General features: G+C 43.3%; 1 protein-coding gene and 1 non-coding gene across 2 annotated transcripts; both read left to right on the top strand.

Annotated features, from left to right (window-relative positions):
• Window positions 1-2227: 2227 nt before the first annotated feature.
• PSAT1 (phosphoserine aminotransferase 1) lies at window positions 2228-26302 on the top strand. Its single transcript, XM_016157654.2, has 9 exons — window positions 2228-2383; window positions 5690-5750; window positions 6683-6752; window positions 9084-9289; window positions 10079-10251; window positions 11768-11937; window positions 17935-18063; window positions 24417-24554; window positions 25192-26302. The coding sequence occupies exons 1-9, from the start codon at window positions 2324-2326 to the stop codon at window positions 25295-25297; spliced, it is 1113 nt and encodes a 370-aa protein (XP_016013140.2). The 5' UTR covers window positions 2228-2323; the 3' UTR covers window positions 25298-26302.
• Window positions 20557-20703, top strand: LOC118601142. The gene has a single exon (XR_004950230.1). It is a non-coding gene; the product is annotated as a small nucleolar RNA SNORA57 (small nucleolar RNA).
• Window positions 26303-27697: the final 1395 nt, after the last annotated feature.

Genomic DNA, 27697 nt, shown 5'->3' with positions numbered 1-27697 from the left:
CATTTAGAATGGCATATTAACTGGGATAACGTGAGCCACGGAACAAATAGCTTCTCAGCTTTCAGTGGCATAACACAAAATAAGTTGATTTCTCACTTATGTATAACAAGCCCAGAGCAGATGATTGAGAGATTAGGGCTCCTTCCTGCATCTCCACCATCCCCAAGGGCCTAGGAGTCTTTGATTTCAGACTGTGGAACAGGAAAAAAAAAAGAAGCGTTTCTTATCCACCTTGGTATGTAAGTGACATCCTCTGATGCATTTCATTGGTGGGACCCAGTCATGTGACCCACCTACATTCAAGGGAAGCTGGGAAATGGTGGCGCTAACTTCCCCATTCCTATAGTAGATCTGCAGCTAGGCGTCTACTGTGAAGTCATTATATAAAATAATCGATAAGTGACAATTCTTGCACACTCGAGTTTATGGTCTGAGAGATGTGTACCCTTTTAAAGAGAAAACCATAGGTCCAAAATGATGTCACTTGTGCTAAAAGTCCATAATACCAAACTTAGATTTGATACCTAATCTAATTGCAGTTTCTCATAAATGTAATCTTAATCAATCAGTCTAGAATTTTTTTGTCAAGCACCAGTAAGGTCATCTGTCATATAGGACTTCTCCTTCTCCCACAGGAACAAGAGGAAATCACCATGATAAGAAGCCCTTGCCATTCTCTTTCTCCCAAGATAACTGGCCTGGTCTAAAAGGAATCCTTTTCTTATTTGGTCCTCTGCCCCATCCATCTTCCTATAAAAACCTTCCTTTTTGTACAACCCCTCTCAGCACCCTTCTAGTTGCTAGATGGGGAAATGCTGCCCAGATATGTGAATCACTTAATAAAGTCAAGTTAGATCTTCGAATTTACTCAGTTGAATTTTGTTTTTTAAACACCAAGAAATTTTATAATTTTGCAAACGAAGGTGCTGAAGAAGGCAGTGATCTTGTTCATTTCAGCTTTTTCTAGAAACTGCTTTCCAATCCCCAAACCCAAAGCAGTACCTCAGATCCCTGACCCATCCTGCCCACATACCACAAAAAGCAAACAAAAGGCCAAACCTGGTCAGCTTACAAGCCTTTTCAAATGGAGTAGTTGACACTATGGCTAGTATTACAGAGACCCAGGATAGGCACTGCGTGTATTCCTGGTACATCAATTTTGCTCAAAGAGTTGGGAAAATATTTTTATATTAAAAGAAACCAGGTTAAATTATGGAGCAGAACGCCAAGTTCACATTTTAAAATGATGAAATTCCAAACTCCAGAGAAACTTCCTTCTTGTTTTCAACCCCATATGGGTCTCCACTGGAGTTCAAGAATGACACTTCTGTAGAAACGTTTGAGCAGCGCCGGCCCTTCTCCAGGCCTGGCTCTGGGCCTCTCCCCTGGCTTGGGCTGCGGCTCCCCAGGAGTATCACCTTCCTGTTAACATATCCTCTAGTTTCTAAACTCACAGCTTGCTAGCGCTGGCGCAACCTGAGAGCAATCTCCAGGTTCTGGCTCCCACGTTTCAAAAGAGAAAATGAAGAATCAGCAACTTTAAAGGACTTGCTTAGAGAACATTCAAGCTTCCCGGGCCAGTGATCCTTCCAGAATCCTTGGCTGCCTCCATCTTTTAATCCTACAGGAACTGTGGGTCCCTGTGCAAGAGCAAACAACCTCATTTTCTTACTCCCACCCTGGGCCCAGGCCTCATCCAGCATTTCCAAACTTGGGGGCCCTGCCTCTTCCTTGGAGTATCTGAAGCCTTTGGGGGGTGCTTAGAAAAGTTTGGTGAACGAATGACTGCTGATTCCGAAACAATCGCATTAGAGCCCAGCCCAGAGTGGCTGGTGGGGTAGAGGTAGTTAGATAGGAGGAGCGCGGGGTGGGGGTGGGGGGCGATTTGCTCCGCATCTACCTCAGTGGCCAAAAGAGAGGGACTGGGATCAGGGTTGGAGGATCCACACTGGCCTGATCAAGAGCGCAGGGTCACCAACTCAGGTTGACAGGGGCTCTTTCCTCCGCCCACGATCCTTGGGCGGGGGCGCAGCAAAGCACGCTGGATGGTGCAATCTGGTGCACGCCTTGCACTGATCAAGAAAAAAGGGTTGAAACAGTAAACACCAGGAGCAACTGCTCCAGGCCCCTGCTCGTGAGCGCGACCAATGGAGATGCGAGCCCTATTGCATGAACCAATCAGCGCAGGGTTTGAGACAGCGCGGGCCAATGGGGGCGTCGGCTCAGCGTTGGAAGAAGGCAGAGAGTCGGCGTCGCGGACAGACTCGCGCTGCTCCACGCGTTGGGTTGTCTCCTGTTGAGTTGCCGTCCGTACCCTCGCACCATGGATGCCCCGAGGCAGGTGATCAACTTCGGGCCGGGCCCCGCCAAACTGCCGCGGTCGGTAAGTCCCCGCGAGCGTGCGCGGAGGGTGCATCCCGGGCGGGAGCACAAGCGCGGGTGGTGGCGCGTTTCTGCGCGAGTAGCTATGCGTCCTGCGTGGTGGCGGTGCATCTCCGCCCCGGGCGCTGGGATCCCCACTCCACGCCCTGAGTCCCCCAAACGTTCTGCACAAGCGTGCACGCCCAGTTCAGGATCGCTCGCAGGTGGGCTTCTGGAAGACTGCACTTGGGGGAGGAAGCTTGGCGAGGCATGCCTGTGCAGCTGCTCGGGTGCGTGCACGATTGAGCCCGCCGGGGCGTGCTGGCCTGCCGGTGCTATGCACCTGAATACTCCTGCGACTCTTCCCTCGGGCCCCGGCGTGGGCTCAGAGGAAAAGAAAAAGCTCTCATTCTGTGTTGCCCTCCCCCGACAGTGGCGCGAGCCAGGCAGTATTGAGTGGATGCATGAATGGACACTGAATGAATGGTGAATGGGGATCGCGTTAGCTGGAAGGGATTGCAAACTGGAGGCCCACTTATGGCCCCCGGTAAACAGCGTTTTGTTCGAGCCAATTGTTGGGAACATTGTTTTTCAGAAACGTGAATTTGAAAGCTTTCCAGTCCAGCTTCCCTCCTTGTTACCCACAGAATCTACTCTTCCCTAAAGTCTTTTTCTTCACAGTTTCATGCGTTCAATCCAGTTTATTAACTGGCTTGGTCCCCAAAGCATTCGAATAGTCTTACTCTAGTAGGCATTGGGCTGCTAGCCCAGTCGCTTCACAAATTCTGGAGCATATGAATGATTGAATTCTCCCCCGGACTACAATCAGACCTTGCAAGTGGCACCCACTCCCTGCCTTCCCAACCCCCAGCCAGGTTCCTGCTTCTTCCCTCCCCTGCATCCCCCGCTGTGAAGAAGGCAAAGTCTCTGATGTACCTTGAAGCATTGACAATCTGCCGCCCCTGCTGTTAGATTTTTATCTTTCTAACCAGGATGACTCCGATAATATGTTGTAGCAACATGGGGCACAGCCAAGTACTTTACAATTATCCATTGTTGAACAGGGTAGAAATCTCCCTAGAACAGAGTCTTCTCTGTGTTGTGGTAAGAACGGGAAATCTTATGATTTTAGAAGGAAAAGGACAGCTTACTTTTCTAGGGGCAGCATTCACAGTGGCCGGGAGAACAGGGCTTATTTTTTCTTGATATTCCAGTTAGTTTTAGGTGAAATTATTCTGCTAGAGTTGTGTAAATGTTTCTTGTACCCTCCTCACTGTTTCCCCTCTTCATCTTTTGGATTCAGATTATTTTTTCCCTGTATATAATTTTTTATACATTTATTATAATGGCAGTTGTCATCAGTAATACAATTCTTTATTTATTATTTTTTATTATTTATTTATTATTTATTTTCCTGGGAGGATTTTGCCCTCAGATGTGCCCTAATCGGGTAGGGGAGACAGATGTTGCTTTGTATGTGTCTTGATTTAATTGAATTATGAAGATTAGCGAAGCTTTTCAAACCTTGACTAATAATAGTGAAAAATATATTTTACAAAATGACTGAGTACATGCATGTAATTATGTTTAAAACAAAAGCTTTATGAAATAGCCTAATTAACTATGACATACACAATTTATATTCTATTCTGCCCTAATGTTTTCATTTTCATTTAAAAAATTAGTTGTGACCTACAAAAGGATTCTGTAGTTTGCAAAAAATAAACCCCACTGGATTAGAGAGCTGTGCTTTTTGGGTGGAAATCTTAAACCTTTGTAATGACTTTGGATATAAACTTATAGATGTCTTTTCAAGGAATGCTGTTTATAAGAGAAATATAATCTTAAATTTAAAGATGATTCTATCATTGATGAATGTTTCTATTTAATAAAGGGAAGGATTCACTAAAGTTTATTTGATCAGACAGTGCTAATAAGGATCCAGAGTTCGCAAAACAATGACAGATTCTTGAACCCCCTTGTCCAAAGAATCTTTGTTTAATTTTTTATTTTTCAAATATTTCTTCAGACAAGTCACAATCCAGTTTAGGTTGTTTTATAATGCCCTCCTTAGCCTATATCTTCAGAAAACATCTCTGATGGCAGGATGCTTCTACAGAGGGCTTATAACCTGTTTTGTGCACATTTCTGAAGTTTTTTTTCTCTTTGTGACAGACAGTTCTCACATACACAAAAGCAGAGAAGGAATAATATAATGTAATCCATGGACTCATCTCTGAGATTGAACAACTATGGACATTTTGCCAATCTTGTTTCAACAGGCCTTCCCCCACACCCTCTTTCTCCTCTCTTGCCCCCGGGTTATGTTAGAGCCATCTCAGTTGTCACATTTTGTCACTCATAAATACTTCATTATGAATCTCTGATTAAGGCTTGCTATCTCTAAAAAAATAGGGGTTTTTCTTTTTAGTTTATACTTATTTGCATTTTACTTGTCCTTAGGGAAGAAAAACAATGGGTCTCCTCCCTAGTGAGCTACTTTAGCTGCAGTCCTCACACTCCTCCCCTCTCCATTTCCTGACTATGGGATTTGGCCCTAAACTGAGTCCTGCTTACCCTGTAAGGGATGCAGTGGTTATGGGACTGCAGGGATTCTATAAGATGGGCCAAATGGCTGACCGGGAGGCATATGGCTATCACCCTCAGGAACTTCAACTGAGATTCCTCATCTGCAAATTAGGGATAAGAATATCACCTTCCTGGCTCAGTTGTTGGGATCAAAGATCACAGGAGTTTTAATTCTTGGTAGATTCTTCGTAATTTATGCCCACGCCACCTGTCCCAGTCAAGCACCTTAGACAAAAATATGGAAAATCGAGTTATCTGTTTAATTTGGGCCTGACGTTTTTGTTGTTCCCGGAACCCAGGACTTCATGTATTTTGCGCTTTGCTTTAAGAGAATGGCAGATGTCATGGAAGGAACATTTTCCAGGTTTTTTCCAGAGGTTTTATCTTGACAGTTGAAGAGTTGTCATCAGAAAAATTGTATGCTTGATCATTTTTCTTTTAAATCCAAATGAATGTTTATATCTAAGTAAATTCATGCCTTTAGAAAAACCATCCTAGCATCAGTTATGGTTGGTAATTTCACAGTCAATTTGTGTGTAAATTGCAAAATTGCATCTGGGCTGTGTGAAAATGGTGGGAGGAAGGATATTATTGGCTGTGGATGAGGTCAGAAGCTTCCTAACCTCAACTCGCTTTGGTCTGTAGACCCCTTCCCCTTCCCCTCCCCAGGTTTGTATGTCCAGAGGGAGAGTTGCACACAGAATATTCAAATCACCTATTTTCTTTTATTTTTTTCTAGGTATTGTTAGAGATCCAAAAAGAATTACTAGACTACAAAGGTGTTGGGATTAGTGTTCTTGGTAAGATTTACTTTCGGATTCTGTGAATGTCCAAGTTTCACAGAGAACTAATTTTAGTGCATCAAGCCTAGAATTTCGACAGTCTTCCTATAGGCCTGTATAGATGTATTTTTAAATTTTAATAACTTCTATTACATTTTTATTGGAAGCAGTCTTGAAGTTAACATACATAAATGCTGGTAAAAGGTTCATATATTTCAGCTTAGCATTTCATAATTGGTTTTGCTATTATTCATAGGATCTGAGATGAGAAGATTCATACTGCACATTTACATACTTTGTTCAAAACATAATATTGCTTCATATTCATTTTAGTTTTTATTATACTTAAGAATGAACTTATTAAAAGTTTAAAAGTACACAAGCTTTTTATGGAGGTCTTGCCCATTAATAATTTCATTAAGCTTCTCTCCCTCGTATTTCTAGTGAAAGGACCTTTGGGTTCTAAAATTTACTTTTTTAAATTTAATTTTCTTTTTCTTTTTTCTTTTTTGGTGGTTCCAATGGCTGCATAGTATTAAGAGACCATAGGTTTAACCGTAAGCTCACGGCTATTTAATATTGTTCCTGTGGGATTGGGACATGTACTTAAGTTTATGTGAAATAACAGTGTAGCATAGAATTTAGTGCTCTTGTTCCAAAGGGCAGTCCTTGCACACAGACCCATGTTTCTAAGAAAGCTGGTGAGAAATCACAGAGACTCAAACTGCCAATTGAAGGATGATTCTGCTTTGACCATAAGCCTGTAATTTCTGGTTTCAAAATTAATTTGGATTTTTCCCTAAACAAAATGAGCTTTGACCCATAATTTGAATGCAAAATAACTAAAATTGCCACTTATATTACTTGCAAATTTTGTCATTACTTCTGAAGTTACTTGTGTTCATTTGGTTTTGAAGTGGAACTTTTTTTGTTTATCTTTCTTTCTACAGAAATGAGCCACAGGTCATCAGATTTTGCTAAGATTCTTAACAAGACAGAGAATCTTGTGCGGGAATTGCTGTAAGTTTAAAATTTTAAAGATCGAACTGCATTACTTTTGTTTGATAAGATATATACCTGGCTGTCTGTTGTATTATTTTCTATACTCTACTGTTTAGAATATTTCATAATTAAAATAATCTTATTAAGATTCCCAAAATTCACTAAATTAGTACATAATGCTTTTTACTTGTTCTCCATCCTGCATTTATGTGTTTTTATTTTATGTGGTGTTTTTTATGTGGTGTTTCCAAGGATTTGAAATCATATCTAAAAAGGATTTTTTAGCACAGTGGAAGTTCAAGTTCAGCTGGCCTAAAAGGGATTTAAATGCCAAACGATCATCTTTGACAGCATAATTAACCATAATCTGGTTCACTGATTCTGGAAGTATAGGCCTTATACTACCTGTCAGAATTATCTGATGGGGAAGGATATTAAAAAATTCAAGTGCAGGGCTCTACCCAGACCTGCTGAGTTAGAATCTCTGTAGAAACTTTATTTTTAACAGGTTCTTTAACAGGTTCTTAGAGTTCTGAACTTGAGAAACTGCTGCTCAAATGAAGTCCTAGATTATCTGCACTGCTTTTCTTGTCCAGAGGAAGCCTTGTTCTTGAATAGATTGCTGTTTAAAGGAGAGATTTTTTTAATAAATTTACATAAATAAAAGAATACGGTAACCTTGAAAACCATTTTTTCCCTGCTCAGAAGACTAGTATACTTTCATGGTAGAAAGTTTAGGAAAAAACCAAACAAATTAAACTGAATTATCAATAATCCTACCAATCAAGGGTAATCATTGTTAATGTTTTATGGTCCATCCATGCAGTCTTTCATCAACAAAATTGGAACGGTACTGAGCATTTCATTACTTCGCTTTTAAATTGCCTTGATAAATGCTTCACATGGGGTGGGCTTGGTGCCATTTCTGTGAGGAGACGTGGAGGCCTGTTTGTCATGTGAGTGCGCATAACCAGTGATCAGCTGCTTGGCCGCAGATGCCACGTCTGCTTGCTGGGTCGCATGTCATGTTTACAGAACAATCATGTCCTCCATGGAGGGGGCATTCGGAACCTTGGCCCTTTGTGGTATTTGACCCACATGGCTATGACCCTCTTCAGCTTGGCTTATCCTTTTGTCTCCTAACCAAGTTTCTACCTTGTACCCCTGAACCTAAGTTTCTTGTCCAGCATCCTTCCGTTCAGTTCTTGGTCTTGTTAACTGCCCTACATCTGAATAACATAACCTTAGAAGCTTGCCTTGGGCTGCCAGTCCTCCCACTTGCTGAAAACCTCATGAGTAGAGCCTTCCTGTGTACTTTGCTATCCTACTGAGCATGGTTTGGGCAGACACAGCTCGGACCCAGGTATTTGTACACCACTTATTTCCCAAGACCCTCTCATGTAGCCTTGGCCTTTGGTACTTATACCTCTGTGCTGGAGCTCTGTCCCTGGCCATCTGCCCTCTGTCTACCTGTTCCCAAGTTCTGTCCTTACTCAAAGGCTTGGATTTAGGTTCCACAGGCTAGTCCCTCTGGGGCCAGCCTTATCCTGCTGCCTATAGTCATTCCAGCCATGATCTTAATTTTCCATGATGGAGTCAAAAAATTTCACTCTTAATCTTGATGTGTATTGGGTACCTGATTATGTGACTAGGCCTAAAACATGGTCAAAGATCCTTCTCTGGTGTCCACTTTGTTCATAGCGTGAGCAGTACGTAGATACTTTTAGGATTTTTGGTTGCAAGGGACAGAAGAGAAGTCTTAACTCCTGGCTTAACCAAGAAAAGGAATGTTACCTCACATAATGGAAGAGTGCAGGGGTCATGTAGGAGCTCAGATGATGTGAGGAAGGGCTTTTTCTCCATCTCCTGGCTCTGCCTTTTATGTGGCATCTTCATCAGATGGCCACCATTGACTGCAGGATTAGTTCCTACAAGTTCATTTTTTCCCCTCAATAAAAACAACTTCTCTTTCCCAAAAGTTTAATCAAAGCTCTCAGAACCAAACCCCATTGGCCAGCTTGGGTCGTGTGCTGCTCATCCCCTGGAGCTGGGGTTGACTACCCTAGAACCATATGGCCTGAGAATGGCAGTGGGATTATACTCTAAAGGAGCAGCAGGGTGTTACTAGCATCTTTCCAAACAGTAACCATAGGCTCCACCACAGGGCTAGTAAATAGTTGTCTGAGGACTGTATAGATAAATGACTAGGTTGGGGAAGGCAAAGTGGTAGTGGGACTTACCCAAGTTTTTTATAGTAAACCCACCCAAAGTAGAGCTCTGGTAAAGCATCACTCATTCTCCATCTTTGACCCTGAGTCTCTATTAACCATCTCTTGTGCTTCTGCCCAGAGCTGTTCCAGACAACTACAAGGTGATTTTTGTACAAGGAGGTGGGTCTGGCCAGTTCAGTGCTGTCCCCTTAAACCTGATTGGCCTGAAGGCAGGAAGGTGTGCTGACTATGTGGTGACAGGAGCTTGGTCAGCTAAAGCTGCAGAAGAAGCCAAGAAGTTTGGGACTGTGAATATCGTCCATCCAAAACTTGGGAGTTACACAAGTGAGTGCTGGGAGCTGAACTGGACAGTGAAGTGCTGACCGGGGCCCCCTCCCTCAGGTTACCCCTTCCCAAAGCAATCTGCAGTTGTTGTTAATTCTTTCCTCTTCTTGTCAGTAGTTAGTTTGATGCCATTTAGACTGGATGCCTGTACAAGGTAAGACTGGCTGCCACAGAAAAAGTATTAAACTCACTTAGCTAAAAAGCCCGGGGCTGGTTTGGCTTTAGGTATGACTTCATCACAGGCCCTAACATTAGCTCCAAGTATGCCCCTCTGTGGAGTGTCTGCATTCAGGAAAGCTGTTCCCTCATTTTTAGAAGTTGGCTGCAGCCTCTTCCGACCTTGTATTCTCCCCAAGTTTCAGCACCTTTGCTCAACACCCCAATAACAAGTGCATGTCCCATTCCAAATCAGTCATGTGACTGTGCCCAAGTCGCATTCTGCCTTTGGGGCTATGGGTGAAATTGGTGTCATTGGAACCAAATGAGCCGAGAATAGGGGAAGCTAGAACCCCAAGAGGAAACTATTGGACCATCAGTGGACATAGGATGACAAGAAAAAAACCCAAATACCTACCCCACCATTCTTGAAGATTTAGCAGGATGGGATTGATCATCGTTTCAGGACGGTGGTGGTGATTATAAGGCGAGGTGGATAGGGCGCTTTCCCTTGTGAATACTTTGGAATCAGTGTTTCACTGCTAGGGGAGGGGTATTATTCCTTGTCGACTCCCGTCTACATAAGGAAAGGTGAGAAAAAGTGTGGTGTCTCCAACTTGTTTTCTGTGATAGAAATTCCAGACCCCAGCACCTGGACCCTCAATCCGGACGCCTCCTATGTGTATTACTGTGCTAACGAGACTGTGCATGGTGTGGAGTTTGACTTTATCCCTGATGTCAAGGGGGCAGTGCTGGTTTGCGACATGTCCTCGAACTTTCTGTCTAAGCCAGTGGACGTTTCCAAGGTAGAGTGCAAAAGAGGCTGGATGGGGCGGGGGGACCCCAGTGTCTTGGATTCTTTAGGACATTTAAACATACACTGGAGCAGGAGAGGTTGACATTGTTGGCTGTGAGAACATTAGTCTTGACAGTTTTGCTCCTGTGTTAATGAGTGCCTCACGGGGACACTGTTGGGTCCTTGGGGAATTTATCTACCTTTGAGACTGGCTCTTTGGATATTTTTTGGTCAATACTTTGAGAGTGGCCTGCTGTCTTCAAAGGAAGATGCAAATTATTCAAGCTCAGGGTCCAATGAAGGAAGCCCACCTTGCCTCATACCTCCTTATTTCCAAGAGTATTGACAGGACACATAGCCTTTTGGGTAGCACACCAAGGCAGGCAGTGGGAGTAGTGCACCCAGGTGCACACAGCAAGGGTTATATTATATGAATAATTTAAAACAAACTAAATGGTAGGCTGCCTTTAAGAAAAATGATGGTAAACATAAAACATAGAATTTACCATTTTATCCATTTGTAAGTGTACACTTCAGTCACATTAAATACATTCACACTGTTATGCAGTCATCACCACCATCCTTCTCCGGAACTTTTGATCTTACCACACTGACACTCTCTACCCATTAAACACTCCCCAGTCCTCCCTCCCCAGCCCCTGACAACCACCATTCTACTTTCTGCCTCTATGAATATGACAACTCTAGTTACCCCTTATAAGTGTAATCAGGCAACATTTGTCCTTTTGTGTCTGGCTTATTTCACTCAGCATAATGTCCTTAAGGTTCATCCATGCAGTAGCACATGTCAGGACTTCATTCCTTTTCAAGGCTGCATAATATTCCATTAAACGAATATACTACCTTTTAGTTATGGCCTGGTTTGTATTATCAGTCACCATGTACTAGCAATTCTAAACAATATCAACTATAAAATACTCCTGCAGGCTGGATTGTATCCATTCTTCCCACTTGAGATACCACTTCATTTTCCTAAAGTTTTCATGTGGAGACTTGGGAGAGGGTTCTTTATCTATCTTACAAGGCAAAATTTCTTATGTACCTTTAAACATCTGTTTTCTAAAATTACTTCTCTCTCAGGCAGCTTGTCTTATTTCTCAGCATTCTTCTGATTGTCCCTTTATACAAATATAAATGGATTAAAAATTCTGTGTCTTTTGGTTGCCAAGGACAGTTAGCCTCCCTATTTTAAAAACCAGCTTGGATATAGAAAGGAAGTATGCAGAGTGAATATGAATATGTATAAGGTATTTACAGTGGTAGGCTTTGGCTAGCCCCTTAAATTGGAGAAGGACCAGGCAGACATAATCTACCAGCCTTTGAACTCATGAGTATCGATTTTGCTCTCAGATGGAAACTTTTTAGAGAAAGAAATGCATTTCAAATAGGAATAGAATAGTTACTTCCTCATAAAAATTGTACTTTGGAAAGAAGTTGGTAAGTTGAAACACATTTGTGAAAAATAACCAGGTGCACCTAAAATGGCATGCTTTTCTTGTTTTCAGTTTGGTGTGATTTTTGCTGGTGCGCAGAAGAACATTGGCTCTGCGGGGGTCACGGTGGTGATCGTCCGTGATGACCTGCTGGGGTTCGCCCTGAGAGAGTGCCCCTCAGTACTGGAGTACAAAGTGCAGGCTGGGAATAACTCCTTGTACAACACGCCGCCCTGCTTCAGGTAATTCCGGAATGCGGCTCATGGATCAATTAAGGAGATTTCTTTCCCATTGGAGCACAGACGTGACTTTCAAGTAGAGCGTGTTTCCGTGAACCCATGACCTGATAGCCTAGAGATCCTATCAAGGTTCTCCATCCAGCTCATGTCTCTCTCGTTACCCTCTGTGTACTGTTGATCAGTCTTCTAGCCCTTTTTTGGGGCGAGGGCGTGTTTTTATTTGATCTTGGTAGCCTTGGTGGTTCACCATTAACCCAGAAGCGCTCTGTAGGTGAAGTGATATAGCTGCATCTCAAACAAACAGTGCAAATTTAGAGAAAAACTTTTCAAAGGCTAGGCCTCCTCTATATTCCTCTCTTTCTCTGCTGGGCCTGTAGGAAGCCGGCTGCTTGGGAGCAAACATACTGGCTTGGAACAAACACTTTCCTGGTTTTTCATCCAATCTGCAGATCCTGTGAGCCTGACTTCCCATTAGCCAAGTGAGAGAGGCTGCAATGTAGCCCTTTCAGGGAACGCAAAACTATCTTGCACCTAGTCATTTAACTCCCAGACTCAGAAGGTTTAGCAGAATCTTTGCGATACCTCAGATTTAACATCTGCCTGAGAGATTCTACTGCTCACTAGCTGTGTGACCTTGGGCAAGTTGCTTAACCCAGGAGTCCCCAACCCCTGGGCCACAGACTGGGCTGCACAGCAGGAGGTAAGTGGCGGGCAAGCTAGGGAAGCTTTGTCTGTATTTGCAGCCGCTCCCCAGCTCTAGCATCATCGCCTCAGCTCCACCTCAGAATTATCAGTGTGGATCTGTTTGTATTCGAAGGATATTGCCTTAGGAGAGTAAATGGCTGTTGGAGTCCGCCTCTTAAACTCCTGGAATTTTCCACGATGGCTGGACGTTCTCTTAAAAGAGGGGGCTAGGGCTAGTGTAGGCATCTGTTGGGACTTTGTTAGAGGTCTCTCTACTTGATGTTGCCTGTAGAAAATTTCTTCCACATAACTTACCATAGGAAAGAAAAGTTATTTTCAAAGTTACAATTCTCATGGAATCTCTGCTGGTTTTCCACATAGCTCACCTGAGGCAGAGCAGCTCATTTTGTGTCCCTCACTTTCCTCAGGGAACAGGGTGTTCTGGGCTAACTCTCCTGGTCTCCAGTAAGCCCCACTCTGTTTCACTCAGGCTGAAAGTGTTTCTGAAAAGCCTATTAGGGATAAGGAGGTATGTGGGGGTGGTGCTGAATCTATCGCTTACCTTTAGGGTTTTAGGCAGTGGAAAAATAGCTCTCTGGCTAACTGGGAAATGAGAATTGGGCATGCTGGGTGGAGAAGGCACTCAGAGTTGGGGACCCTCAAATGCATGGCCCCTGGAAGGGGCTTAGGTGCCAGGCTGCACAGTGGCAGGAGGTGGCTATCTTACCTGATAGAAGGTGGGGCCGAGGTCTGGCTCTGAGTCAGGTGGGTCTTTCAGGGCGAGCCAAAGGTCACCACTGGCTTTGGGAAGGTGGAAGGAGGCAGAGAGACCCTCATTCCTGAAATGTGGCCTGAAGCTGGCAAGTTCTGATTAGAGCACAACCGGAGGAGCACAGGTAGCTGTCACAAATCTGGCACCTTCTCCAAGAGTTACCAAGAAACAGATTTTATTATTATTTATTTGTTTATTTTTATTTTTTTTTTAAGGCAAGGCAACCCTTGGTTGACCTCACAGATTGCAAGGACCTTGTCAGCTTACAATCGCTTATTTTTTTTATTTTTTATGCCTATACCACCTGGTCTTCCTAGGTGGTCTCCCATCCAAGTACTAACCAGGCTTGACCCTACTTAGCTTCCAAGATCAGACAGGACTGGAAAACAGATTTTTTTTTTTAAATGTAATGAATATGTTCATATGCTGTTTGTTAATATTAGGGTGAAAAATCGTCAGGAACAGTGAAAAAGAGGGCCAATCTGTTCACTGGGAGATGAAAGCATCTGGAGTCAGACCTGAAGACACAGAAAGATAGTTGTAGAACAGTAACTTTTTTATAGGGTTACTTTCTACCCTTGGGCCCTAGGCCTTGACCTGGCTTTGACCAGCCAGGTTAGCTGGTTAGCTGGGTGGAGGACAACAGGAAGTGGTGGTGGGGGGAAGGGGGTGGGTGGAGACAGGAACTTCCTCCCCAGAACTTTCTTGCCTTAGGGAACAGGCTGAACTACAGGCAGGAGCAGAAAAAGGATGAAGTTTCTTCCCTAAACAGATCCGAATAGTGATAATATAGTGATAATTGATGCCATTCCAGGGCAGTATTGTTAATATTTGATTAGAATCATGTAAATGTAGATAGACGATGAAAGAGACTGAGATCAATGTGTTCTATTCCAGGACAACACCTGGAAGTTGCTTTGCTTTCTTTTACCCCAAAATAAGAGAAAAGTACATTTCTGTGTGATTGAACAATTATACCATGAATCTATGACTTGAAAAAAGTGGAATTTATTTGCAGTACTTAAACAGTCACTGTTAAAAAATTATAGCTCACCCTAGTGAAAAGGAGCTCCAAATAGACATGAACATTTGTGCAAAGCATCCTCCTCAGTCCTTGAATGTAAACTGATAAGAACACCCTGGAACTTTGTATCACATAGAATTCCTTGAAAAGATCCCAAGTTTGAAAAGGAGCCTTTTTTACCTCCTTTTAAAATCAGGGCCAAATGACTATAGGCCCTGGGAAGTTTGTGTGAACTGCGCTGGATAACTGGCCTTCAAATACTTGCCTGTAGCCCTGAGCAATGAATTGGGGTGGAATAAAGGACACTTGGCCATTCCGTTTAACCCTTTAGTAGAACGTATTAAGCTCAGCTAATGGATAAGCAAAAAGATGTCTAAACTTTTTCTCCAACCCCATTAAAGTTTTTACGTACTATTACTACGCGAACATGTAAGTATAAATTCATTTTAGCTGTTGTTTGAGGTAGACTAACTAATAACAAACAAAATAACCCTACTAATCCAGGCCACCTTTCTTATCGCAGTGTCAGTATAGGCCTTCCCAGCAGGCTTAGCCTTGTTCACTGTCAACTCCAGAAGCACAGTTAGAATCTTTGTAACAGCCAGGGAGAGTTTTCGGGGACCTTCCTGTATGCTTTTCTAAGCCCTAGTGTACAGAGTGTATTTTGCATTTTAAAAAACTTAAAAGAGTAACACATGCTCTTAGCAAAGGTTTTAGAGCTGCTGAGGTTACCACTGTTAATTGCTTGCTATGTATCCTAACAGACCCTTAACTGGGCACATGCAAATGTATAGAGCCATATTTTTAATTATGCAAAGGGAACTTTCCCATACACACTGTTCCGTGAATTCCTTTTTTTTCCACCCTACAAAAAACTACGAACACTGTCATATCCGCTCAAATGCCTGCCTTTTTTTCCCTTTGAATTGCTGTACGGTGTACCATAGAATGGATACACTGTGATTTTACTTCGTTATTGAAGAACCAGGCTTAGATGATAAACCTATGCCAGGTGTTTACAGGTGGCATTTTAGAAGTGAACACATAAATCATTTAAAAGTGTTGCACTGCACTGAGAGTGGAGAGAACTGAGACCAAGCTGCAAAGCTGCGTAAGCATTTTAGGGCCCTGTATTTTAAAGATTTTGGATTGTATGGGGGTAGAAGCATGAGTTACTAATGAACTGGAAACCACAGTAGAGTCACAGGGACCAGATATCGTTCTGGTCCCTTGGATAGCCCTCTGCCTCTTGGCGAGGCTCCATATGCACCTAAGCTATGGGTGCTGGCTCCAGACAACATGTAAAATGCACGGGCTTTCTCCTGACTCTCCCTGGTCAGATGGCATTCAGATTAGCCAGAGAGCATGTGCAGTGAGCCTGAGGCTGATGGCTACTGACAGGGTAGTGTGTTGTTGCTGAGGTCTTGCTGGGACTGTGGACCTGGCCCGGGTCCTTGCTGCAGCTTTGGACTTGGTTATTGGGAACCCTGGCATAGATAACAGAACTGCAGATAAAAGCAAAGCGTGGCCTCTGAAAAATACTGTTGGTAAACAGGCATGATGGTGGTTTTTCTTGGTTCTTGTTGTGGCAGGGCGTTTTTTCTGTGGTTCGTGGGTAGTGAGCAGTTTGGGGTTAGATGGTATCTTAAAGAATAGAGTAGTTGGTGTAGGCAGCGTTGTATCCGAAATGCACAAATGTCCACACATGCCCATCTGTGCTATGATGCCTGTGTAGCAGCTGGACTTGGCAGCTGTGTCTGTGACACTTGGTGCCCGCCCGGTTACCCCATTAGCAGATGAGATAGTGTTTGAGGGCCCTGGAGGCCCAGGGAAACCTGAGGCTTGTGTTACTGGTAAAAAGAACTTGGGCTTTGGAGTCAGACTGATCAGGGTTGGAATTCTGGCCTTAGCGGCCCCTTTCTGGGTGACTTTTGCCAAGTTAGGCTCTCTGACCCTCAGTTTCCCTCATCTGTGAAATGAGATAATGGTGGCTCTGACCTCAGGATTATTGTGATCAATAAAAGAGAAAACAACTAGCAGAATACCTGGCTCAAAGTGAACCTCAGTAATATTCATTCCCTTCTCATTTCTTTCTCCTTTGCCCTCTGATTTCCTCCGTCTTCACCCAGAGAGGCTGTATTTACTCAAGGGCTGTTTTCTGTTCCGCTTTCTCTTCCCTCTCTGCAGCTAGCTGCTGTTTCTCATTCCTCCCAGGGGTGTCTGGAGAGCTAGGCTGGGGAAGCTTCTGAAGAGGCTGCCTCCTAGTTCTGGGTGCTGGCTGCTTTGCCCAGTGCCCGCTGGGCACCCATCCTTAGCTTCTGCTATCTTCTGGGGGTAGAAACTCCAGGGTCCTCCACCACCCCAGTGAGACAGTAAATGATCTAGCTAGTCAGTGTCTTGGGCTTCCCTGGGGGACAAGCCTCTGGCTATTAGAGTGTCTCAAAGGGAGGCCTTCAGAAAGTCACTGGGGAAACTACCCACTGCTCTTCAACATCAAGTGTTTCTGGCTTGGTTTTGAACAACTAATAGTAAAGATAGTATACTAACTGCCACTGATGTGGCCTACCTGCCACGTGCCAGGCCCTGCGTCAAGCACCTCATCCAACCCGTCTCCTGCAGTCCCCACAAGAGCCCTGAGGTCTCACAGGTGACAGAGAATTAAAGTATTTGGTTCAGAAAGAGATAATGCCAAGCTGCAGGAGGAACCAAGGTACAGCAGGGCCTCTTGAACCAGGGACACAAATTCTACCCCATCTGTTCTTTTTCTGATTCTCGCTTATCTCTGTTGAAATGCCAGCTTCATATTTTCAGATGAGCTACTTTCAAATGTTCCCTGGGCTCTTTCCTCGTATCTCAGTTTCACCAGCACACACGTCTGCCTCTTTCTCCTCACTCCCAATTCAGAGAATTCCGGAGAAGGCTCTGATTCGTCTGGGTAGGGCCGCTTCCCCACTGCCTCCTGCCAGGTGGAGGGCTCTGTGTCAGGGCGGCAGGGTGGAAGAGCTGAATACCACGTGCTCTTAGCCTTCTAAGACTGGGACACGTAGAAATAAAAAGTAAAGGAGTGAATGGTAAAAAGTGGGAAGTATGCGCAGAAGGCTCCGGTAGTTCAGGAAGTGAAGGGCTAACTAACTGGGTGGAGGTGAGGTCAGGGGATCTGAAGATGCTTGTAGTGGGGACCAAATGTCAGTAGGTGTAGGTGGGGGGAAGTGTGTTCCAGGTGTTATTAAGTTTGTATTAGGGCTTAGGCTGGACAGGTAGGGACTGATCGATATCCTGTGAGAAGTTTAATGAAACTTCCTTTCTGAATGGCCCTCAGGGGCCTGGCATTAGGTTAATCCCAATTCCTGCTCCATAACATGCTCTCGTCCTTGGTTTCCACGTGGCCCCCTCTCATCTTGTCTGTCTAATGACATCTTTAAGTCCGTTTTAGTACAACTTAACAGTTGGCTTGAATCTTTCCGCTTTTGCAAAGCTGAACTAAATGGATTTTTTTTTGTTGTTTTAATCTTTATTTCAGCATCTACGTCGTGGGCTTGGTCCTGGAATGGATTAAGAACAATGGTGGTGCAGCAGCCATGGAGAAGCTTAGCTCCATCAAGTCACAAATGATTTATGATATTATCGATAATTCTCAAGGATTCTATGTGTAAGTTGATGGATTTATTTTTTCACATTTTGCCTCTTGTGAATTCAAAAAGATGTCTATGCCTGGTACTTTTAAAAGGCAAATGGATGCATTCACCTTTCTCTGAGACACCGAAGTGCTGGTTAGCAGGGTGGTCCTGTATTCCCACCCCCGAATTCCCTGCTTTAGGCCTGTGTCCTAGTGGGTGGTGACATTTCGAATACTAAAGACATTACCCTGGGGAAGATTCTCATTTCACTTCTGGGGCAGACCCCTTCTCCCACTGTCTCCTGCTTCCTCTGAATGCATCCTGGGATTGAAACAAAAACAAAAACAAAAACTAAATATACTTGGTAGAAGTTCTCAACTTTACCTAGAGGCTGTGCTAGAGACCCTTGGTGTAAACACCCACCCCTCCCCCTCCATGCTAATTTACCCTTTTAGGAAAGTTCAGATTCCCTTATTATCAGCCCCATCCCCAGCCTGCAGTCCGTGAAGAGATGAGTTGACTGCTAGTTAAACATTCATGTGACTAAGTAATTCATGAATGTGTTGAGCACTGGAGCGGCTTCTGTGAGGGGTACAGAAAACTTACGGACCTTATATTGGTCTCCTTGGGCTGCTGGAACAAAGTATGCAAACGAACTGGATGGCTTAAAATAACAGAAATTGATTCTTCTCATTCTGGAGGCCAGACAGTCAAAATCAAGGTGTTAGCAAGGCTTTGCTTCCTCCAGAGATTCCAGAGTCAAATCCATTCGAGTCTCATCCAGCTTCTGGTGGCTCCAGGCGTTCCTTTGCTTGTGGCTGCATCACCCCAGTCTCTGCCTCTGTCTTCACATGGCCTTCTCCTTTTTTGTGTGTTTTCTTTTCCAAGGGCATATCACTGGATTTAGAGACTGCCCAGATAATCCAGGATGATCTATCTCATCTAAAGATCCTTTGCTTCATTGCATCCGCAAAGACCCTTTCTCCAAATAGGCCACATTCACAAGTTTTTGCATTTAGAACATGGATATACCTTTTCAGAGGCTACCATTCGAGCCCCTACAACAGACCTCTCACCAAAATGCTGCATATGAAGCATCTAGTACAGTGCCTGATAAATGAAAAACTTAGCAGACGATGTCTTCATTTGCTTTTCAGGATGGGGACAGGTATATGAGGACCAGACTTTATCCTGTGTGTTTGTGTACATGCACACATGTGTATGAGTGCATTTATACGTACATATACATAAATACTTCTCCTTTATCAATCCAAGACTCTGTTCTTAGTGGCCATTACTGTTTGAGGTTTAGTCTGTTTTAACAGAAATGTATGCCTGATAGTAACATGGAAATTTGCCCTCTTTGAGAATTCACTGTGCAATATAGAACAGACAAAACAATGTCTCTGTCCTAACATATAACACATCTTCCTCCGTAACTACCCATGGTTCTGGGATGGTGGATATACTTTTTTTATTTTTACTTTTTATGCCTACAGTACCTGGTCTCCCTAGGTGCTCTCCCATCCAAATACTAACCAGGCCCGACCCTGCTAAACTTTTTTTGGACAGCTAGGATAAAGCAGCATGCTGTTGCCACCTCTGCCCTTAAAGGGCTTGATGCCTCCCTCTGTGAGTTCTAGTCATGCAGTGACCCTCCAGTCACAGTCTGGGGGAGTTTAGCTTGGCTGGATGCCTTGGCTTTGAGCTCCTCTCCCACGTGCGATCTGGAGGAAGATGGTACCCACTGCATTTCTGTTTATTCTGTGGTTCTGTAAAGCAGAGGCAAGTGCAGGCTGGAGGCTTGGTCCTGGGGAACCTTCTTCCCTAGACCCTGATGTGTGCGTGCACAGGCCAAGGAACCCCACTGGAGCCATTTTAAAATGTACGGTTAGCCGTAGATGGTCCAAGGAGCCAAGGACTAAGTAATGAAGCATGAGCGTGGAGCAGGAAGCTACTGCTTTGCCTAGAGGTGAGGGGAGGCCTTTTGAATGAGCTTGAACCTTGGGCAAGAGTATAGTTGGGCAGAGAAGAGGGAAGAATTTTTAGGCAGGCAGAGAGTGGCCCCTACAAAGACATTGAGGGAAGAAAGTATAGGGTGCTTGGGGAGCAGAGCGTGGGCTCCCTGGAGGGATGGCTTGTGCTGGGATTGGAAGGAAGGTCTATGGGAAGGGCTGAGGACATGTAATCCACTTGTTCATTTATCCATCTGTTCATCCATCCATCCATCCATCCATCCATCCTCTTGAGTACTAACTGACTCTGGACTAGCCTTGTTGTAGGCTCTGGGGATACGCAGAAGACAAAAGTCATCTTTCCTGACTCCCAAAGAGTGCTCAGAACCTACATATGAGTGAAAGCAGTTGGCGGCTATTGTGGCTGGGAGACCAATTTTTCTATTAGTTTTTGGCTCTAAATATTTCTCAGGAGATGTATAGGCACAAAATTGAAGGACAGAAGGAATGGTGATGCCCCTGGGAAAAATCCAGGGACTTAGAAAAAATTTTTAAAAATGCATAGAGGACCCTCCTCTTCTTGACGGGGATAAGGCTTGTGGCCCTGGTCCCTGTAACGTGGGGAGGCAGAGAGACAGGCCTCTGCCCCCCTCTGCATCATGTCTTCAGTGCTGGTGGCTTCCAGTCTTCCAGTTCTACACGGGGCGGGGGGCATAGAAGGAACTCTAGGAATCCCCTGAATTCTTTTCCCCCAACGTTCTTTAACTGCAAACACCCAATCTGGCATTTCCCAGAAGGTAGCTTTCTGAAGCCAGTGTGGCAGGCGGGTCCTCTTGTGGGGAATCTAATCACCTTCCCACCTGAAACTCATTTACTATGAACAGCCTTGACTCAGAACTTGAATCCTCTTCAAAATTAACCTCTTTCTGGGAATTTCCATCTACCTGTGAGCCACCTGCCCAGAAAATGTCATCCTAGCTCATGACATTCCTGTGGGACCTTGTTACCAGAGTCCAGAGCAGACTTTCACACCCCCTCCCTTTAGTGTTTGCAGCTGGGTACTCACTGGTTGTCTTTGTACTTTGGGTTCTCAGGAAATTCTTTACTTTCAAACTATGGGAATATGGCCCCAAAGGGAGGTGAGACACTTTAAAGAGGAATACAAAGTAACCTAGAATTAGATGATGCCATTCGCCACCGCCTTTGCTTCTAGTTCTTGTCCCCTATTCCCTGCCCCCGTAGTCTTAAAGCATCCCCTTTATTGAGCACAGTTCTGGGTGGTTTGCTGGAGATTGCATCAGCTCTGCCACTGACCCTGGCAGAGAACTCAGAGACTAGATAAGAAAACTGTAGAAATCCCTGTGTTCATTCCATAGCCTAAGCACCCACACGGCACTGGTTGACCCCAAGATGAGCTCATGTGAGCAGTATAGCATCTTGGGCTTAGAAACCCTGCTTTGCTACTAGCATGTGATCATGGGCAAATGACCTAGCTGCTCTAAACTCAGTTTCCTCATCTGTACAATAGGTGTAATAATAGTACATACTTCTTATGACTATCAGGATTATGTGAAAAATGCATATGAATAAAGAGTATATAATATAAGAGTTAAGAACATGGGCTCTTGTGCTGGTTAGTTGTATAAAGGACAAGAAACAGTGCTTGGCACATAGGGAGCATTCCTTAAAGAGTTAACTCCATCCAAAATAGACCACATTAGGCCACAAAGCAAGTCTCAATAAATTTAAGAGTATCGAAGTCATATCAAGCATCTTTTCCGACCACAATGGTATGAAACTAGATATCAATGTCCAAAAAAACTGAAAAATACACAAACACATGGAGACTAAATAACATGCTACTAAACAATGAATGGGTTAACAATGTGATTAAGGAAGATAACAAAAGCTCCCTTAAGACAAATGAAAAAGAAAAGAGTTAGCCCTAAATATTATTTGTGTTTATTATGTAAAGCACTTAGGACATTCCTGACACGGTGCTTTATATATATTAGATATTATCTTTAATATTATAAAAATGTCCAAATGATAGAGTTCATATTCAGACCTGAGGTCACCTTTCTTACCACCTTCATGTGGAGTGGGGAAAAAAAATTCAGGTTTCCATTTTCTCTCTTCCAAAATCTCTGATTGCTTCTAGTTGCTCAAGGATCCCATTCAGTTTCCAGCAGAGCGTATCTGCAGGCCCTTCACCATCCAGGCCTTACCGTAGCCAGAAACCCAACACCAGCTGCATCAGAGAGTCTGCTGGGGGTCGCCATGCCTTTGCAGATGCAAGTTCTCTGTCACGATGTTCGTTTTTCATCTCCTGTCCTAACTAACAACTCTCGTGTCCCCTTCTGTGAATCCTTTCAGCCTTCTCTCAGGCAGAATTCCTTGTTCGGATTTGCTTCCACAGCCCTTTGCTGTTACAGCACTTCTCACATGGAATTTTAATTCCCTGCTGAGCCATCTCACTAGATTGGGAGCAGTTAATTCCTTTTACTCTTTTTTTTCCCTTCCATTCAGTCTCATACCAGAGGTACTCGGGCACTGTGTAAGTATTTGCTGTGTGCCAGTCGAATCTTTAATTTCTAGCTTTTGTGTCATGATTCATCTACTCTCACAATGGATAGGTAAATAGGGTGCGGGGCTCACTATAAATACGAATTCTTCATTCTTTCTGCTTTTAGTTTTGTTTTTTATTTTTTCCCCTTAAATTTGCCTCTCCACCTCTGTAATTGGATGTTCAGTTTGGGAGCCTGAGGCAGCAGAATATAAAAAGACGGTATCCACTGAATTTTTAATTTAAATATCCACCATGATACTTACCACCTCATAAAAAGAGGAAGCGCCCCCGGAATTCAGGCTCAAAGCCAGCCAGCTACCAGATATTTGGTTTCCCTTCCCACGTCTCTTCTGTCTGTAGGTATGCAACTTGACTCCTATTAACTTTAACAGGAATTATGTATGTGCCCTCAGGAGAGAGCGTAACTTTTAATGGGGGCTTCCTCACGCTGCTTTTATTTGCTGTTTAATTTTAATGACTCCCACTCTGTAAAAGTGTGAGACTAAGACAGGATGTGCTTGAAAATGGAGAAAGAGGATCATTACATATTTTTCTCTTATTCTAGAGTAGCATGTCATTTCCTCTTCCATTTCTTTCTTTGGTTGTCAGTGGAAAATAATTATGGCTGCTTATTTTCCAAATCTGAAACTGAAGCCAAATCCCTAACCATTCCTAGATAAAAAGTTGACTCATTATTTCTAAGAGTCTGTGTAAGCCCTGTGCAAGGTGCTAGGAATAAAAAGATCAATTTATTGAATTTAACAGATACTCATATCACATTTACTCTGTTCCAGACACTGTTTTAAAGTATATTAGTTATCTGTTCTTGCATCATAGAACACCCCAAGACAGTGACTTAATATGACAACCATTTTCTTTGCTTGTGATTCTTTGAGTCAGCAGGTTGAGCCTGGCTCAGCTGGGTGGTTCTGCTGCTATCACCTGGGACCACTTATTCAACCAAAGTCATCTCGTAATTCACCTGGAGCCAGTGGTCAAAAAATGGTCTCACTCACTTGTCTGGTAGTGATGCTGGCTGTTGGCTGGGCTTTTTTATTTCCAGCAGGGCTAGCTCAGGCTTACTTATGTGGCAACAGTAGTCTTTTAAGAGGGCAGGTATAGAAGCTACATGCCCTTTGGAGGCCTAAGCTTGGAAGTAGTACAGGATCACTTTAGCTGTAATCTCTTGGTCAAAGCAAGTCACAAGGCCAGCTCAGATTCAAAAGGTGTGATGAACTAGACCCCATTTATTGCTGGGAGGGCCGCAGAGAATTTGTGACCATTTAAAAATATGCCATAAAAATTCCCTCTAAATACACTTAATCTTCATTCACATCAACCCTATGATACAGATTCCATTATTCTTCCCACTATTCAACAGATAAGGAAAGTGAGGCACAACAGAGAGATTAGTCACACGGGTTGGGATAATAATACAGTGTGACAAGTGTGTTGAAAGCTGCTGCACATTATTTTTAAGTCTAAAAGCCACGATTAGGACCAATATTTTCTTCTCTGTAGACTTGTAGAGAGTCACTCACTGTTGTGTAGCTGCCACTGCGTAGCTGTCGGAGCACTGAAACTGTCTTTACTGGTCTGAAATGGGGGTATCATTATTCTCAATATCCAGGTGAGGAAACTGAGGCTTGCGGAAGTGAAGTACAAGTCACATAAGAGAATGCTAACTCCCTGTTTCATATGTAACAGGGCTCTCCCTAAGTAAATTATAAATGTCCTAGGCAGGTCTTTTTTTCATCTCCTCTTTCCATTTAGAAAATGTTTAAATTGTTTTTTCTGTTGATTTGTTAATGGCAGTTGCACATTTCAGAAAAGTCACTGGAATAGTAAACATGTTTTTCAGATGTCTAGTGGAGCCCCGGAATAGAAGCAAGATGAATATTCCATTCCGCATTGGCAATGCCAAAGGAGACGATGCTTTAGAAAAAAGATTTCTCGATAAAGCTCTTGAGCTCAATATGATCTCCTTGAAAGGTCATAGGTGAGTACACATCCAGTCCAGGAACTTGTCAGAGAATGGGTTTAGGTTTTCAAATGCAGAACAAAACAGATCTCGGAGCCTGCCCAGCTTGGAGTAGCAGTTATTCTAACTTGTTGGGAAAATCAGTTGTCACAGGGTTAGTCATTCCTCCTGTTGCTTATAGAGCCCTCAGCATGATTCCCCTGCTGAGAGCATGGTGAAGCCATGTCTTCCAGGAGCCTTTGTCAAAATTACCCTTGAAAATCACTTAAATTGCTCTTAAAGCACAGGGGTTGCCATCCCATCTCTGGTGAGGCTGGTACAAACCTCTCATGTCAGAACAGATCACTGTTTCTCCAGAGGAGCATCAGCTAGAGTAGTTAATCCTGTGTGCTCTATGAAAAATATGTCCTCCACATGAGAGACAAGAGACCTACCCTGCAGGGGTTATACCAGCTCCCTGCACCACAGGCTCCTGGAATAGTTGAGTTCATCTAAGCTATGTGTGAGAGCATGATGGACTTTCACTATATTAGGGAGGATTTTCTAAATATTAGATGGCTGAACACCTAGCCACCTGTGGGGTGACTGGAAAGAAGGTGATCTTGATGCTGAATTAGATGCTTTTGTTAATGGTGGCATCCTTTGGTCTTTCTAGGTCTGTGGGAGGCATCCGGGCCTCCCTGTATAATGCTGTCACGATCGAGGATGTTCAGGAGCTGGCAGCCTTCATGAAGAAGTTTTTGGAGATGCATCAGTTATGAGCACATTCTAACCAATAGATACTCTGTCTCTGAACAATGTACAAAATTTAAAGTAGCTTAGCAATGGCTTCAAAAACTTAAACTTGGTATTTTTCTTAAAGGAACATGCTTAGTATAGATTCTTTATTTCTCAGATAACAGCAAAACATCCACAGCTCTGCAAAGCTGCTGTGACTTAACAGACACCTTAATTTTGACTTGAACTGGAAGCATTTAAAAAATCTTCCTTTAGCTTTTCTAACAATTCCAGCTTATGTTGTCTCTGCTGCTACTTTTTCTAGGTAGATCTCAGTATTCAAACTTGCCTTCAGACTGACATAAAGTGTAGTTAATTGTTTCTGGAGATGCCCAAACACACAGCATGGAGGGTGGATGTGGGCCACTGGGTGCTGAATCTTGATCCTTTCCAAAATGACAGCAGTGGGGTGTCCTGGGTTCCACAGCTGTTAATTAATTCAGGTTGACGTTGACCATGTGGTGAGTGTTGAGGAGTTCCAGGCTAAAACGCAAACTGGAGAGCCTTTTTTATACTGTTACTCTCATAAAGAGATAAAAGTGACACACTATGTGTTTATATAGCAAGGCCTGTTTTTAATACCAAATAGTTTATATCTCTATGCATTTATATTTCTAATAACGTGGTTCTTGAAGATGTATGTGGAGACTTTTGAGAAATACGGTTCTGTCTTGCCTCTCCCCTCCTCCCTCTTAAAGCCACTTCACAAGATTTCGAAGTTCCTTGATTTATTTTCCTTTTAGTGGGTAAAAGAGAGGCTTGGCTTGTTGGTTTCTTCATTTTTCGGTTGTGCTGTTAAACTAAAAATCTCTGTTAAACCTCCTTATAGTTTGTTCACTCAACTGTTCTCTTTACAGTGTTTGACTAGAGTGATGCTGAGAGTTCCAGAAGATTCTTATTAAAGCATCTTTTCCCCTATTGTTCATTCAATGTCAGTATTTTATGTTGAATACGTGAAGGACATTAAAATCATAAAGCATCTAAATAAACCTTTGTAAGTGAATTTCTTTACCTGCTTTTTACACAGATTGTTCTTTTTTAAACTTTATGATGGGAAAACGGGAGTCTTAAAATAGCATTTGATAAGGGTAATTTAATTTAGTTTATCCAAAGGCGTAAGACTTGAGTGCTGTGCATTCATGTTTTGTTTTGTTTTGTTTTGTTTTGTTTTGTTTTAAATGGTTCGGCACACTGTGGTAGCTTTCCGTTGGCTTTTGGAGTGGATATTATCAGCAAAACCAACTTCCAGCACACCTCTCAGTGTAAGTTTCCATGAACTCTATCCTACTCAGGCCAGAAATAGTGTCAATAGGATGGTTTTGAGCAATCATCGTGTTTCTTTGGATTGTGTATTGATTTCTCATCCCAGTTCTGCACCACTTGGGTTGGTTATTTGGGTTCTCCTGATTAGGGCTAAGCCTTATGGTCTTGGTTTTCTCACCTATAAAAGAGGATTTGAAATAACTCCCCCATTTATCTCAGGGGTGTTTAAGAATTTACAAGGGCTCAATGTACGATGTGGGTAATAACCACAATAAATGTTTAAATAGCAAAAGCCAGCCAGTTCATGGAATCCAACGAAGTGTTCACATATAATAGACCCAGCGTCTTCCTCATCCTTTCATATAACAGCTGCAAGTCCCTGTGGTTTGTACCAGCCTGAAGTTCCTTAGATCTCACTCCCATGGCCATGGCCCACTCTGTTGTTGACCCTCAGCATATTATTTCGGCGGCCTTATCTCCTCCCACCCACCTATTTTAGTACAGCCAGTTGGACTGAATTCTCTTTGTGTTCCTCCTTGATACATAACAAATCCCAGGCTTCTTAACTTGGCAGTCACAGCTTTCTAGCATCTGGCCTGGCCTCTGTATGTTTATATTTCTTAGAACGTGACATGCATATGCCCGTGCTATGACACAAGCCTGGAGGTCCTGCTCTGACTTGGCATGCCTCCCAACCTCCTAACCTTGTTTGTGTCTCCTCTATTGGAACGATGCTCTTCCTTTGTTGTTACAAGGGTAACCCATTTATCCCATCACAGTACCTTCATTCTGTTATTTACTGAGATGCCTGCACGTCTGCCTTCTTCGGCTCCATCACCTGGCTTCCTGCCTTGCCCCGAGGAGATGCTCAACAATTGTCTGTTTAATGAATGAAAAGTTGTAGACTGGTCATGTTGGTCTTCCAGAATTTTGCAAACTGCCTGGAATAAAGAGAGGGATAATCTCACATATATGGATTTTTTCTAAATTTTCAAAAGCTTAGTATACAATACAAACCTATTTTCCACTAAAATGATCAGATATGACTAGTTGAATGAGAAAATTTAAAATCTTGGAGGGCTCCCAGACTTATCCTTATGAATCTGAAATCTTTCGGAAAG

The sequence above is a fragment of the Rousettus aegyptiacus genome, unplaced genomic scaffold, assembly GCF_014176215.1.
Source record: "Rousettus aegyptiacus isolate mRouAeg1 unplaced genomic scaffold, mRouAeg1.p scaffold_m13_p_3, whole genome shotgun sequence".
NCBI classification, from domain to species: Eukaryota; Metazoa; Chordata; class Mammalia; order Chiroptera; family Pteropodidae; genus Rousettus; species Rousettus aegyptiacus.
Note: the sequence above shows the minus strand (reverse complement) of the source record. Positions and strands in the feature narration are given on the sequence as shown.